Genomic DNA, 13,360 nt, shown 5'->3' on the forward strand with positions numbered 1-13,360 from the left:
AACCTGGATGGACGGGGAGAAAAGCCTACACATCAATGTCCTAGAGTTGAAGGCAGTCCAGAAAGCTTGCCTGTACTTCGTCGATCTACTAAGGGAAACACTGTGGCGTCGATGTGCGACAACGCCACAGTGGTAGCGTACATAAAGAAGCAGGGAGGCTTAAAATCAAGGGAGTTGTGCGATCTCGCCCTAGAGATCCTAGATTGGGCAGAAGCGAACCAGGTAGTGTTATTGGCAAGGTTCATCCCCGGGAAAAAGAACGTTCTAGCCGACGGTCTCAGCAGGATGGGTCAGATAGTAGGAACAGAATGGTCCTTCCTCCCAGAAGTAGCCAGGCTCATCATTCAACGTTGGGGTTTCCCGGTGATGGACCTCTTTGCAACCAAGCTGAACGCGCAACTTCCCGTGTATTGTTCTCCTGTCCCAGACCCAAAGGCAGCCTTGGAGGATGCCTTTCAACACAAGTGGGACAACCTAGACGTGTACGCTTTTCCCCCCTTCACGTTGATCAGGCAAGTACTCAACAGAGTAAGGGCTGCCCGGAACTTAAGGGTGACTTTGGTAGCGCCCTGGTGTCCGGAGAGAGAGTGGTTCGCAGACCTAAAAGACCTGACGAGCCATCCTCCGTGGCCACTCCCCAACAGGTCAGATCTTCTATAACAGCCGCACTTTCTCAGGTTCCACGACAACCCACAGTCTCTACGCCTTCACGCCTGGAGACAATCGAGCGACTCCTGAAGAATTATGTCGCGATACCTGAGAAGGTCGTCGGCAGCGGTCTACCAAGCGAAGTGGGCCTCTTTCACGAAGTGGTGCGCTTCGAAGCGCATAAAACCCCTCAAAGCCTCGGTCTCAGACATCGCAGACTTTCTAGTATATCTCAGGGACGAGATAGGGATGTCAATCCCAGCTATAAAAGGAGTACAGTGATGCCTCAGGATACGAAATTAATCCGTTCAGGATGCGGTTTCGTATCCTGAGTCGCGTTTTACATGTAAATAGCCTAATCCGTTCCAAGCCTTATAAAAAGTCACCTTTTCTTTCATAAACACGCTAAACTGTAGTAATAAACATGCAATACAGCCATTTCTATCATTCAATAATTAACACAACCGTTAAAAACAGCCTAATCCATTCCAGAAACCACTATGAGATTATTCAATAATGTAGTTATAGCCAAGTTATCCCCCCAAGCCCAAAGAAAACGGTCCGTTTTCTTTACTACGGTACGTACTGTATAAAAGTTACGGTACTGTATGTACGTAAAGCATTTAGATCAGTGAAGGTGTATTGTTACCTGTACGTACACCTAAATTAATGATTGATACTGTACCTGTACACTCTGAAAAAAAGGTTACAGTTAATTAGTGTAACAAAAAAGTTGAAACTTACCTTTTGATTGAGACGATGTCCGATAGCGAAGTCGCGGCAGAGGAGGATGGCATAAGGCAGAAAACGTAACAAGTGACAGACTACGTACAGTAATTTACACACTTAACACATTAACACTTAAACTTTACGAAATAAAAAAATGGCAGAAATAATTAACACTTAACATTACGTATGGAAAACTATAAAATGAAAGAAAAAATTACTTTAACACTTAACGGTAACATAAGACTTAAAATTGAATTTTTTTTTTTTTGCTTTTTTATAACTTTACGTTTTCTTATTTTCTAAATCTCTTCTACTTCTTCATCACTTTCTTTTTTCTGTTTCTTTTCTTTACTTTCACCTTCTACTTCTTCATCTCTTTCTTTTTTCTGTTTCTTTTCTTTACTTTCACCTTCGTCTTGGCCTACTAATACCGCTGGCCTCTTTAATAAGAAACTATCCATTGAAGCTTGTTTCTGCCTACTTTTCAACACATTTCTAAAATGCGTTAGGCAAACGTCATTGCAGTGTTGAAGCGCACGGTTGGTATAAACTTTTTCTGGATGTTCCTTTTCGACGTAGTCTGCCATTTTATGGAAACATGCAAGAATTTCCTTGATGTCTGCCGTTTTCAAAGGTGCAACATCCTCCTCATCACCGCTAGAGAACTGCTCTTGAACATCACTCACTTGCATCGTCTCCAACTCCTTCAAGTCGTCCGTCGTCAACTCCTCGTGGTGCTCCTCGATAAGTTCATCGATATCTTCCGCGCTAACTTCCAGCCCCATGGACGTACCAAGATGTACGATGTCAGCCACCTCAGACTGCTGAATTGGTTCAGGATCGTCAACGATCTCGGCTTCTCCTCCAGGCTTCCCGAACCCCTCGAAGTCTCGTGCAGAGACAGCATCAGGCCACAGCTTCCTCCAAGATGAGTTTAGGGTACGCCTCGAAACTTCCTGCCAAGCGAGATCGATGAGTTTGAGGCATATCACGATGTTGAAGTGATCTTTCCCAAATTCACGCAGAGTGAGGTTTGTACTCTCTGTGACTTGGAAACATCTCTTGAAGAGATGCTTCGTGTACAATTCTTTAAAATTAGAAATAACTTGCTGGTCCATGGGCTGAAGGAGAGGGGTGGTGTTAGGCGGTAGATACAGGACCTTTATGAAGGAATACTCGCCCAGAAGATATTCCTCGAGGCCAGGAGGGTGAGCTGGAGCATTGTCCAACACCAGCAGACATTTCATAGGGAGGCGCTTTTCTTCCAAATATTTTCGGACAGTCGGACCGAAGCAGACATTCACCCAATCAATGAACAGTTGCCTCGTTACCCAGGCTTTTGCATTCGCCTTCCACATCACGGGAAGGTTCTCCTTAATGACTTTGTGGGCTTTGAAGGCTCGGGGATTTTCTGAATGGTACACCAGCAGGGGCTTTATCTTGCAGTCCCCACTGGCGTTTGCACAAAAAGCAAGGGTAAGCCTGTCCTTCATAGGCTTATGTCCGGGTAGCCTCTTCTCCTCCGCCGTGATGAATGTCCGACGAGGCATTTTCTTCCAGAAAAGCCCAGTTTCGTCGCAATTGAAAACTTGCTGCGAACTGTAGCCTTCCTGCAGAGTCAACTCTTCGAACGTTTTAACAAAGGCTTCGGCGGCCTTCGTGTCCGAGCTGGCTGCCTCCCTATGCCGTACCACTGAATGGATGCCAGTCCTTTTCTTGAACTTCTCGAACCACCCACGAGAAGCCTTAAACTCTGGGGGTTCCTGCTGGGATGTTCCTTCTCCTGCTCCTTCTTCGGCCTGAGCACGCACGAGATCACCGAAAATGGCGGAGGCCTTCTGGCAAATTGTAGTCTCAGTGATGGTGTCTCCTGAGATCTCTTTGTCCTTGATCCACACAAGAAGCAGCCTCTCCATCTCGTCATGCACGTGCGTTCTCTTGTTGGAGAAAATAGTGACGCCCTTAGAAGGTGTTGCTGCTTTGATGGCCGCATTCTGCTTCAGGATGGTGCCTATCGTAGACGGATTCCGGCCATACTCCTTGGCAATCGCACTTAAACGCATGCCAGACTCGTACTTTTTAACGATTTCAAGTTTCGTCTCCATCGAGAGCATCGTCTTCTTCTTCTTTCCTTCGGCAACATTCTTGGGACCCATGGCTACAGTAATACGTAATATAATACACTACGTAACGTTATATACAGTCTATGTATAGTAAACACTAATACAGTACAGTGCACAGTAACGAATGTTTATTAACGATAACACGTGGCGTACGAATGTACTGTATATTAACACTAAGTCAAACAAGCGAAAGCACACAACACAATGTCTGTTAACGATACCGCGGTCGGAACGAAAAGAGAGAGAGAGAGATGAACGCCCGTGCGTAGGCAAGCTGGGATAGTTGCCGACCAATAGGAAAGCAGGATCTTATGGCGTCAGCTAGCGTCTGAGTAGGGAGATAACCAATGGGTGAGCGGGAGGCTGTAAGTGAGTCTACCCAAGTTCAAAGTCAGGCGGCGCGCGCTTTTTAAAATTACTCTCGGCGAAGAGTTGGGATCTCGTAAGGTTTTCGTATCCTGAAATTTTATCCGTATCCTGGGGCATAAAAATCTTCGAATCACTTCGCATCCTGAATTTTTCGTAAGCAGAAACTTTCGTATCCAGAGGTATCACTGTACGAGCAGCCTTGGGTCAAGTCTTCCTTCTGAAGGGCATCGACCTGAGTTCCTCTAGACACATCTCTATGCTTGTCAGGAGTTTTGAACAGTCCTGCCCCCCGCAAACTGTTAAGGTGCCTCAGTGGGACTTAGCTAGGGTCCTGAAGATGTTAAGTAGCCCTCCCTTCGAACCAATGAAGGATATTGTAGACAGGGATCTCACTCTCAAGACAGTCTTTTTGTTGGCTTTGGCCTCTGCGAAAAGGGTAGGTGAGATCCATGGGCTGTCTTATGACGTTTCTCATTCGAAGGGGTGGAAAGAGATCTCTTTCAAGTTCGTCCCTTCGTTCGTGGCGAAAACCCAGAACCCAGCAGTCTGGGATCCTAAATTCAAGGGGTTCTCTCTGCCAGCTATTCCTAGGACTGGGAATCCTGAGGATTTGAGGTTATGCCCTGTCCGTGCCATTAGAAAATACCTTGAGAGAACTGCACATCTCCGGCCAGGCATCAAGAGCCTTTTCGTCTCCACAGGTGTTACAAAGAAGCAGGTATCGAAGAATACCATTTCCTTTTGGTTGAGACAAGTTATTGCCAGGGCCTACAAGGAGGAGGGACTGGCCTTGCCAGGCACTCCCAAGCCCCATGACATCAGAGGTCTGAGCACTTCCTTAGCCTTTGAAAAGAACATGGCAGTGGGCCAGATCCTTCGAGTGGGGACCTGGTCGAACCAGTCAACCTTTACTGCCCATTACCTCAAGGACTACTCAAGAAGGTCCTTAGACGGGTTCTCCATTGGGACAGTCATCTCCGCGCTCCAAGTGATTTAACGGTAAAGCCCCAGGCTCAATCGTGGATAGCTAAATCAGGAGACACAGGTTCGTTCCTTTTCACCCTAATCCCCATTTCCTATCCCTATCGGAGATAACCACACTTATGTAACCATTGAAGAACACGTCTCTGCAACTGCATTACTGGACTCAGCATCAGAAGAATTTTTCAAAGGGTGAGTACTTGGACACTAACGTGAGCTCTTTGTGTAGTTACTCTACCGTCCGTTTTCCCAGTTTGTTTTTGTCTTAAAACCTAGTTCATATCTAGGCTTCTTGTCGTCCGCTTGCTGGGTCTGAAGGTCAGGAAGTCACTCCCACCTCATAAGTGTAAGTCTCCTAAGAAAGTAGTTCGAGGTAAGTATTCGTGTTGGAACAAATCAAAAATATTAAGTAATTTTTATTTTTCCTAACATACTTACCGAAAACTACTTTCGGGTAATGGCCCTCCCTACCTTCCCCGAGTGCCTTTCTGCCCTTGCAGGGATTTTTTGCAACATCCGAGGAACTTACTGGCTCACGAGACCCAAGCGGATGTCGACCTAGCTCAAAGGCTACCCTCGGGGCACGTTCTCTCACTCCCGGGTTAGCCATCCATAGAAAACAGGTATAGGGTATACTACACAAAACTCTGGTCGGTAGAGAGGAGATTACAGGTAACTCCTAAGAAAGTAGTTCTCGGTAAGTATGTTAGGAAAAATGAAAATTACTCAAAATTTTTGATATTTCAAAGATTTGTTCTGACACTCCACGCAAACCCTTTCACTCTTGATAGGGAATATACAGTTTAGTATTTTTAGTAAAGCTAGAAATTAGTCATCATTATCACCTAGTGCTAGTTTTTTTTTTTGGGGGGGGGGCAGTTTAGGGGGACTTAGGGGTAGTAGGTTGGCCAGGGCACCAGCCCCCCGTTGAGATACTACTGCTAGAGAGTTAGGGGGTCCTTTGACTGGCCAGATAGTACCATATTGGATCCTTCTCTCTGGTTACGGTTCTTTCCCTTTGCCTACACAGACACCGAATAGTCTGGCCTATTCTTTACAGATTCTCCTCTGTCCTCATACACCTGACAACACTGAGATTACTAAACAATTCTTCTTCACCCAAGGGGTTAACCACGGCAATGTAATTGTTCAGTGGCTACTTTCCCCTTGGTAAGGGTAGAAGAGACTCTTTAGCTATGGTAAGCAGCTCTTCTAGGAGAAGGACACTCCAAAATCAAACCATTGTTCTCTAGTCTTGGGTAGTGCTATAGCCTCTGTACCATGGCCTTCCACTGTCTTGGGTTAGAGTTCTCTTGCTTGAGGGTACACTCAGGCACACTGTTCTATCTAGTTTCTCTTTCTCTTGTTTTGTTGAAGTGTTTATTGTTTATATAGGAAATATTTATTTTAATGTTACTATTATTGAAATATTTTATTTTTCCTTGTTTCTTTTCCTCACTGAGCTATTTTCCCTGTTGGGGCCCCTGGGCTTATAGCATCCTGCTTTTCCAACTAGGGTTGTAGCTTAGCATTTAATAATAATAATAATTAGTAGCTGCCAGCCTGCTCACACACACACCTGTGATAAACCGTCACTTGCTTTTGACTTGGTGGAGTGCAGACATAGTCTTGGCTACCATTAATAATACAAACTGGCTTTTGACTTTCTTGCTGTTTTTACTCATTCAGGTGTGTTTGGTTTTGGAGGATTTGTCCTGGCATGTCTGCCGTTGACACCGATCCCCACCCATTCCCTTTGTCTGGCTTGCAGAGGTCACCCTTATAAATAGGACTCGTCTTGTGCATCCTCCCAGTGGTTGAGGTTTGGAAGGTGGCGTAAGAAGTTCAGACCCCCCTTCGAAGGAACGGCTTTTGGAGATGATTCTGTTTGGGGCACAGAGGAAGCCTTCACCTGCTTCCTCTGAGGTTGACCTCGGTCCTCCTCTCCGAGACTCTGAAGGTAATGCACCGGTAGAGCCTCTCGCACCCTCAACTGTAACTACCGCACCTGCTCATCCATTCATTGTTCATATCGCTTCGGTTTTTTAAATAGAACAAGTGCAGACTAGTACTCCTTGGAGTTACTAATTTGTGGAGTCAAATGTGACAAATCTAGGGTTCTGACGTTGATCAGTCTCATCAGCTCGCAAATCACGACGTATTCCCTCAGCCTGAGTATGCTCAGTGAGTTGAGGGTCTATGGAGTATGACACAACGAGCTTCTCCTCCCAGAGTTGAGCACCTCTCATCCGTGAGTGAGACCTGCTTCTCTTGAGTAGTGGCCTCCATGGGGATTTTGGAAGGAGTGCTCGATTCATTGATGCCTCAGTCCAGGCCTTCCGAGTAAGATGACGGGGTGGTCCGAAGATTGTGATCAGTCCCTGCCCCACGCCATCGTGTCTGCAGGACACATCAAGAGAACATTCCAAGTTTTGTTAAGCCAGAACCTTTGGGCCCAGCATTTTGGGTTTCCTTCCCGCTGGGGAAAGAACCCACCCTTCATGCTACGCATTCGTTCATAGGATTCCACCATCCTCCTGCGATTCCTAACGCTGGACCGCTTAAGGCTGCTCACTAAGCTACTGTTGGAGTGTTGGCGAGCGTAGCACTAGGCAGTCAGCCAATTCTAATAATCATGCCTTCTCTATATCATAAGGCTCAATACTAAATATTCTAGAAGATTTATTCCAATTGTTACCAGATTGTGGAATTATCTTCCTACTGGGCAGTTGAATCAGGAGAACTTCAGGAGTTCAAACTTGCAGCAAATGTTTTTATGTCATAAGAACAAGCTGACATTAGTCTCTTCATAGTTTATATATGGCAGATCAATGTTAGTATTGTTACTGATTTAAAAGTGCTCACCCTCTTTGAAGGGTGCAATATTAAATTTAGCTACGATTCTGTAATACATATGACTTTCAAAGCATATTGCATTCTTAATATGACGAAGGTTTGCATTCAAGTAGAAACAAACTACAAGTTTTTTTAATGATCTGTGTTTTTCCTAGCTTTAAGAACACGAGTCATTTTGTTCAACGACTGTTTCACTGGCGTCGGTAAACTATCCCCATGCAAAGGCAAAGTGTCCTCGTGCAAACGCTTACTATCCTTGAAAGTTTACTTGCCGCTAGCTAATCTTGTGTCCTTTTATTCCCATCAAAACTGATCTGCTGGTCAAGCCTGCCCTCTCTCTCTCTCTCTCTCTCTCTCTCTCTCTCTCTCTCTCTCTCTCTCTCTCTCTCTCTCTCTCTCTCTCTCTCTCTCTCTCTCTCTCTCTCTCTCTCATATTTTGCCCACCCCACATGTCCTGATCAATATCCAATGTGACAACGTAGGTGGATGCATGGTGCAACCATATAGTGGTGCCATGCCCACTTGGTATTTATTTGATATGATCAGAATAAAAGTGCGCCAAGACCTTATCCCATTAAAATGACCAGGGTTTATATATATATAAAAATCACAAATTGATTTTAAAATTTTTATTATTTCAAGTACGTCCTAATACCAATTTTTGGTTCTTGAATTCAGTTCGTTAGAGATGGAGTTCAAAGTTTGATTTTGTACTGTGAAAAATTCAGTTGCATAAGTCAAGTAATAGTCCTGTTTCGCATGAAACAGATATCAGGTTATTGTATTAAATGCTTACTGTATTAAATGATATATTATTTTATTACTGTTTCTTTATCTTATATGAACTTGTGATACAATATCTGAGATTTGTATCTGTTAGATTTGTGTTTGTATTTCTGAATATTTCTAAGCCAAATGTTTAATGAAATAAGTAAATAAAAAAGGGATTTTGAGGAAGGAAAAATCTATTTCTGGGGATGGGCAATATTAACTTGAAATACTATCGAAGCGAACGAATCCAACATGGCTGCCATCACCGAGGAAGGCCAAGCCGCTTCCAAAATTAAAATCCACATTACTGGAAAGAGAACAAATGCCCGGTACTGAAAAAAGCTGTCAAAACAAACTATGGTACTTAACATTGGTAAAGGTGAAGTAGCAGCGTCAGTCATGATGAATTAATGACAAACACTTGAAAAACACTGAGAGTACTAAAAATACGACTATGCGGGCAAGTCCAAAACAGAAGGATGACCTAGTGGGCGCTCGTGTGGGTGACGGTGGCGTGGTTCAAGTGTGGTTTCTGGGGCCTTTGTTACGGCCCTTCCCTTTGATGAAGGAATTATCTAAATGGAAGACAGCCTGTGAATAGTGGTTTTCACACGCCCCTGATGTATACACGACACCCACGAGGTGCTCGCGCGAGTGTAGTAACCTCTGCATTCCATGCTTTTATCTTTCTCTGGTATATTTGGAAGATTTATATCAGAAAAGTGTAAAGAAGGACTCTTTTCACCGGCCGTCACAGGTCGACCCAGAAAGAAAAGAATAACAAATGATAGGAAAACCTTAATCTGCTGTCTAGCGTAGTCATACTAGCAAACAATCCACAGCCAAAATTTGCACTTGAAATAAAGTTGTCCTAAAAACAAAACTGCTAAAAAGAATTCACACCATTTTGAATTGCCGAACAATAATATTCGTAATCCTATCATCCAGTTTATGCAGACCCATATTAATTTTGAATGCACTACTAAATTGCCAAAGTACTTGAAAGAGTTAGACTTTTATCATACAAGTTCATCAAAAGTTCAAACTTGCAGCAAATGTTTTTATGTTGAACAGACTGACATAAGTTTTTATTTTACTTGTTCATTATTTCTCATATCATTTGTTTCCTTAATTCCTTTCCTCACTGGGCTATTTTCCCTGTTGCACCCCTTAGGCTTATAGTATCTTGCTTTTCAAACTAGGGTTGTAGCTTAGCTAGTGATAATAATGATAATAATAATAATAATGGGGTATCTATGTAAAAAACTAGGATTGTAGTAATAAATTAAAAAGATTCATGTTCCTCTCGACAAAAATCTTCAGTGAAGGGAAGACGTCAGATTGTAATAACCGCTATTTCAAACAGGCATCGGAGGAGGGCAGCAGATGGCACCGCTGGCTGTGACGCAGGGCATGGGCCAGCCCAGGCCGGGGAGCGTACCGATCGGGAGTGCTGGGCAGAACGTGTTACAGCGGCCTCAGCCCAGCATGCAGCAGGACCAAGAAAAAATGCAAATTCTCCAGATTCGGCAACCTCAGGTAAGTGTTTCACGCATATTTACCAACCTGGATAAAAAGGATAGTGCAATCATCAGTATTCATGAGGTAAAGATTGTCATCTTTCAATTAGTTTGTTGGAGAAACAAATATGTCATTAGTTATTTGTTATTACTGATAAAGAATATTTTTATGATTTGCTCCCATACTAACAAACTATCCGTTATTTATTTGGATATTCTTTCGGTGAAGCTGGAAGTTAGCCATTAGACTTGAAATACAAGGTGGCAACCCTGCCTAACTGCTTAAACGGGTAGGCAGGGGGTGGCTGGGGGCTACCCAGCCACCTCTCTATATACTCTCACAGCTGTGAGCTACGTCACTTTTCTTTTGACTCGGTAGAGAGTGGATGTCTACTCTGTCTCCTTCCAAGGTAGTCATTGGACATTTTTAATCTCTTTCAAGTGTGCTTGCTTCTTTGGATCGCCTTCATGTGGACCTGTCCTGGGTGCGAGGGTGCTGTGTGTGTGGTACCTTTATGTCATCACTAGATACCAACCCGTAGTCTCTGTGTCCTTCGTGTAGAGGTCATTGTTGCAAGAAGAGTTCACCCTGTGCAGAGCATAGGGAGAGGCCTGCCTCCCAGTGGGAGAAATCTGGACGGCACAGAAAGAAGAAGGCTAAGCGCAATCTTTCTTCCTCGGGCGAGGAAAGCACGTTCTTCTTCTCGCACCCCCAAATCTTTTTCTGAAGCTCCTTCTCGTTCGTGCTCTTTTGAGGGACGATCGAGGAGGAGCACAGACCATCTAATTCCTTGGCAACCTCAGGGTACTGGGGCCTTAGTTGCTTCCCCTAGAGGAGCAACTTCACTTCCAGCCGCCAGAGAGCCATTTTCCCTTGCAGATGTTTTGCAAGTATGGCCGACCTTAGCGGTTTCTGCGCCCCATACAAAGGAAGAACTTGTTCGTCTCCTTCAGTGCGGTGCCAGGAAGGACTCTTCTCCAGAGCCTTCAACATTTCACGCTTTGGAGGTTTGCGAAGTCCATCTGTCGCTCTCTCTTGGACCTTTCACGCGCCGGCGAGGCAATCACTCGCATTCGCCCCTCCAACGGCCTCATGCTGATGACGATCCTACTCTCCATCCTGGGACTTTGTCATCCTGTAACCTCCAGCCTTCTGTTTCTTCCTACAGAAACCCTTCGGCATCAGGTGATGATCTTCAAGAGCTTTTCTATCTCCTCGTCCTTCGGGACAGTTCTCCTGATCATCTTTCGCGACGATCTGAAGATCATCAGGACTGTAGGTCAACACCATCCAAACACTCTACGTCTAGAAGGCGTTCTTACTCTAGAGCTTCACACTCACGAGACCATCGGTCTCAACACTCTCTTCAGAGGCGTTCCTCTTCGCGAGGAGAAGTCTCGTGATCGCACTCTGGACAATCACGAGCATCTGAGTCTAGACTTGGGTCCAGACGCTCGTATTCTAGATCTCGATGATCTAGATCATGAGGACAATGCTCGCGCTCGCAAGGAGGAAACTCCCATTCACGAGAGCGACATTCACGCTCGCAAGAGTGCCATTCACGAGAACGATGTTCACATTCGTGAGCTAGGCATTCACGAAGCTCACACCGTTTTCGAACAAGAGCTAGATACACCCGTTCGCAATTCCGAACTGCTCGTTTGCGATCAAGGTCTAGATGTTCCTCGTCTAGAGGTAGAGGTAGGCCTTTGCGTAGTCCATCAGCGCGTAGCCCCGCAAACCGTCCTTCTCTCAAATGACCTCTGACCGACCCTGATCATGAGACTGACCATCCCTCAGACAGGCTTCCAGCTAAACCTACATTACCCTTTGCCGCCTGGGGTGCTTTAGCAAAGTGTTCGCCTACGGAACGCTCAACAGCACGACCCAATGTAACGCGTTCTCTGACGCTTAGGATTGCCCCTACTCAGAGGCCCTCTCCGCCTACTTCGTCGGGCGTAGGTGCTTCTTTGTAGCAGCAGGAATGTACTGTGCCTTCCTCTTCCAATTTGGCTCCTAGTGCTCGTGTTGCGAGAACTTCTGCCAGTAAATTGCGCCCATTGCCACGCGAAACTCACGATTTTTCGCGAAAATCGGCGATTTACCCGAGCGATTCACAAGCAGAGCTTTGGGAACTGCAAGCAAGTACATTACAGTATCCCCTTGCCCATTTGCGATTCACCATTCGCGGCCCCGCATATTCGCTGGTTAGGCTCTTAAAGTTCTTTTTTTTTTAATTTACGGTAGCCCCCCAAATTCGCTAATTTTCACTACACAAACAGGCATTTTTTTTTAGCAGAAAAACACTCAAATTCACCCTACAGTAACTGGTTAATAATCTTAAAATAGAAATGTCAGTTAATATAAAAGAAAAATATATATTTTCTAAGTCAAATCTACGAAAGAGAACTAAGTTTGCCTTTAACTTTTCTCCATTTTCTGTTGATTCTAATAGATATGTTTTGCATACATAGCATGCAATACTACTACATTATCACTGCAATATTACCAAATTATCTCTGCATTAGTGAATAAGAGTGTCTTTAGAAAGTGTTGGGGAAGCTTTTAGTAGCGTATATGATCTCATTTTAAAACTGCATCCTAAATTTGCGGTTTTTCAACATTCGCAGGGTGTTGGGGTATAGGACGTAACCCCTGCGAATACTGGGACCATGTTGTACCAAGACCTCCTCCGCCTCCAGCTACTACCACCTCCTGCGACAGGCCTATACCATTTCCAGAAGGGTTTAAGGAGCCTCCTAGTAGGTTTGCTGATGTCCCTATTAGCCCGGATCATCCTTCTCGTCCGCCAAAGGAACATATCCTAGACTCTTCCCTACGTCTGCGCAGGTTCCCTGTGGAGCTTCCCCTAGGAGATGTTCTCCTCCTGGACTTTCAAAGGAAGCCCAGGGCTTGCCTAAAGGTTCTGAGCTCCCTGCATGGGTAATTTCCTTCCTCTCTACCCTGCAGAAGTCTTTGGGTGTGGCTCCTCCACTGCCACAACTTCCGACTGCTCCAGTCAGAGCTATTCCAAGAATTCCCTTGGAGTCTTCTTTGAGTTTGTTTCTTGGAAGTCTTGACCCTAGAAGGAGACCTTCGTCGGACAAGGCACGGAGATCATCTTCATCTCTACCTTGTGCCGAGGTGCCTCCTTCTTCTGGCTCTTATATGGCTAACCTTCCATTTACTCCGTTTAAGGCAAGGGAAACCATGACTAAGAGGCAGAAGAGAAGGATGAGTGGTGTAACACCACCTCACGCTTGCCCAGGGAGATATCTGTTCATCCCTTCAACCCTCTAGAAATTGAGGCAGTGCCTTCTGACCAGCGTCCGATTTCTTTACCTCCGCCTGAGGAAGAGCCT

The 13,360-nt window shown here is 45.0% G+C and overlaps 1 protein-coding gene across 5 annotated transcripts in view; it reads left to right on the plus strand.

The window, feature by feature from the left end:
- Window positions 1–13,360, plus strand: part of LOC137627080 (mediator of RNA polymerase II transcription subunit 25-like) — a 121,937-nt gene that overhangs the window by 91,615 nt on the left and 16,962 nt on the right. For all 5 annotated transcript variants that reach the window (XM_068358071.1, XM_068358074.1, XM_068358072.1 and 2 more), the window contains exon 15: window positions 9,844–10,016. In XM_068358071.1, the coding sequence (XP_068214172.1) occupies window positions 9,844–10,016 (173 nt within the window). The remainder of the gene's footprint in view (window positions 1–9,843; window positions 10,017–13,360) is intronic.

Source organism: Palaemon carinicauda, chromosome 34 (assembly GCF_036898095.1).
Source record: "Palaemon carinicauda isolate YSFRI2023 chromosome 34, ASM3689809v2, whole genome shotgun sequence".
NCBI classification, from domain to species: Eukaryota; Metazoa; Arthropoda; class Malacostraca; order Decapoda; family Palaemonidae; genus Palaemon; species Palaemon carinicauda.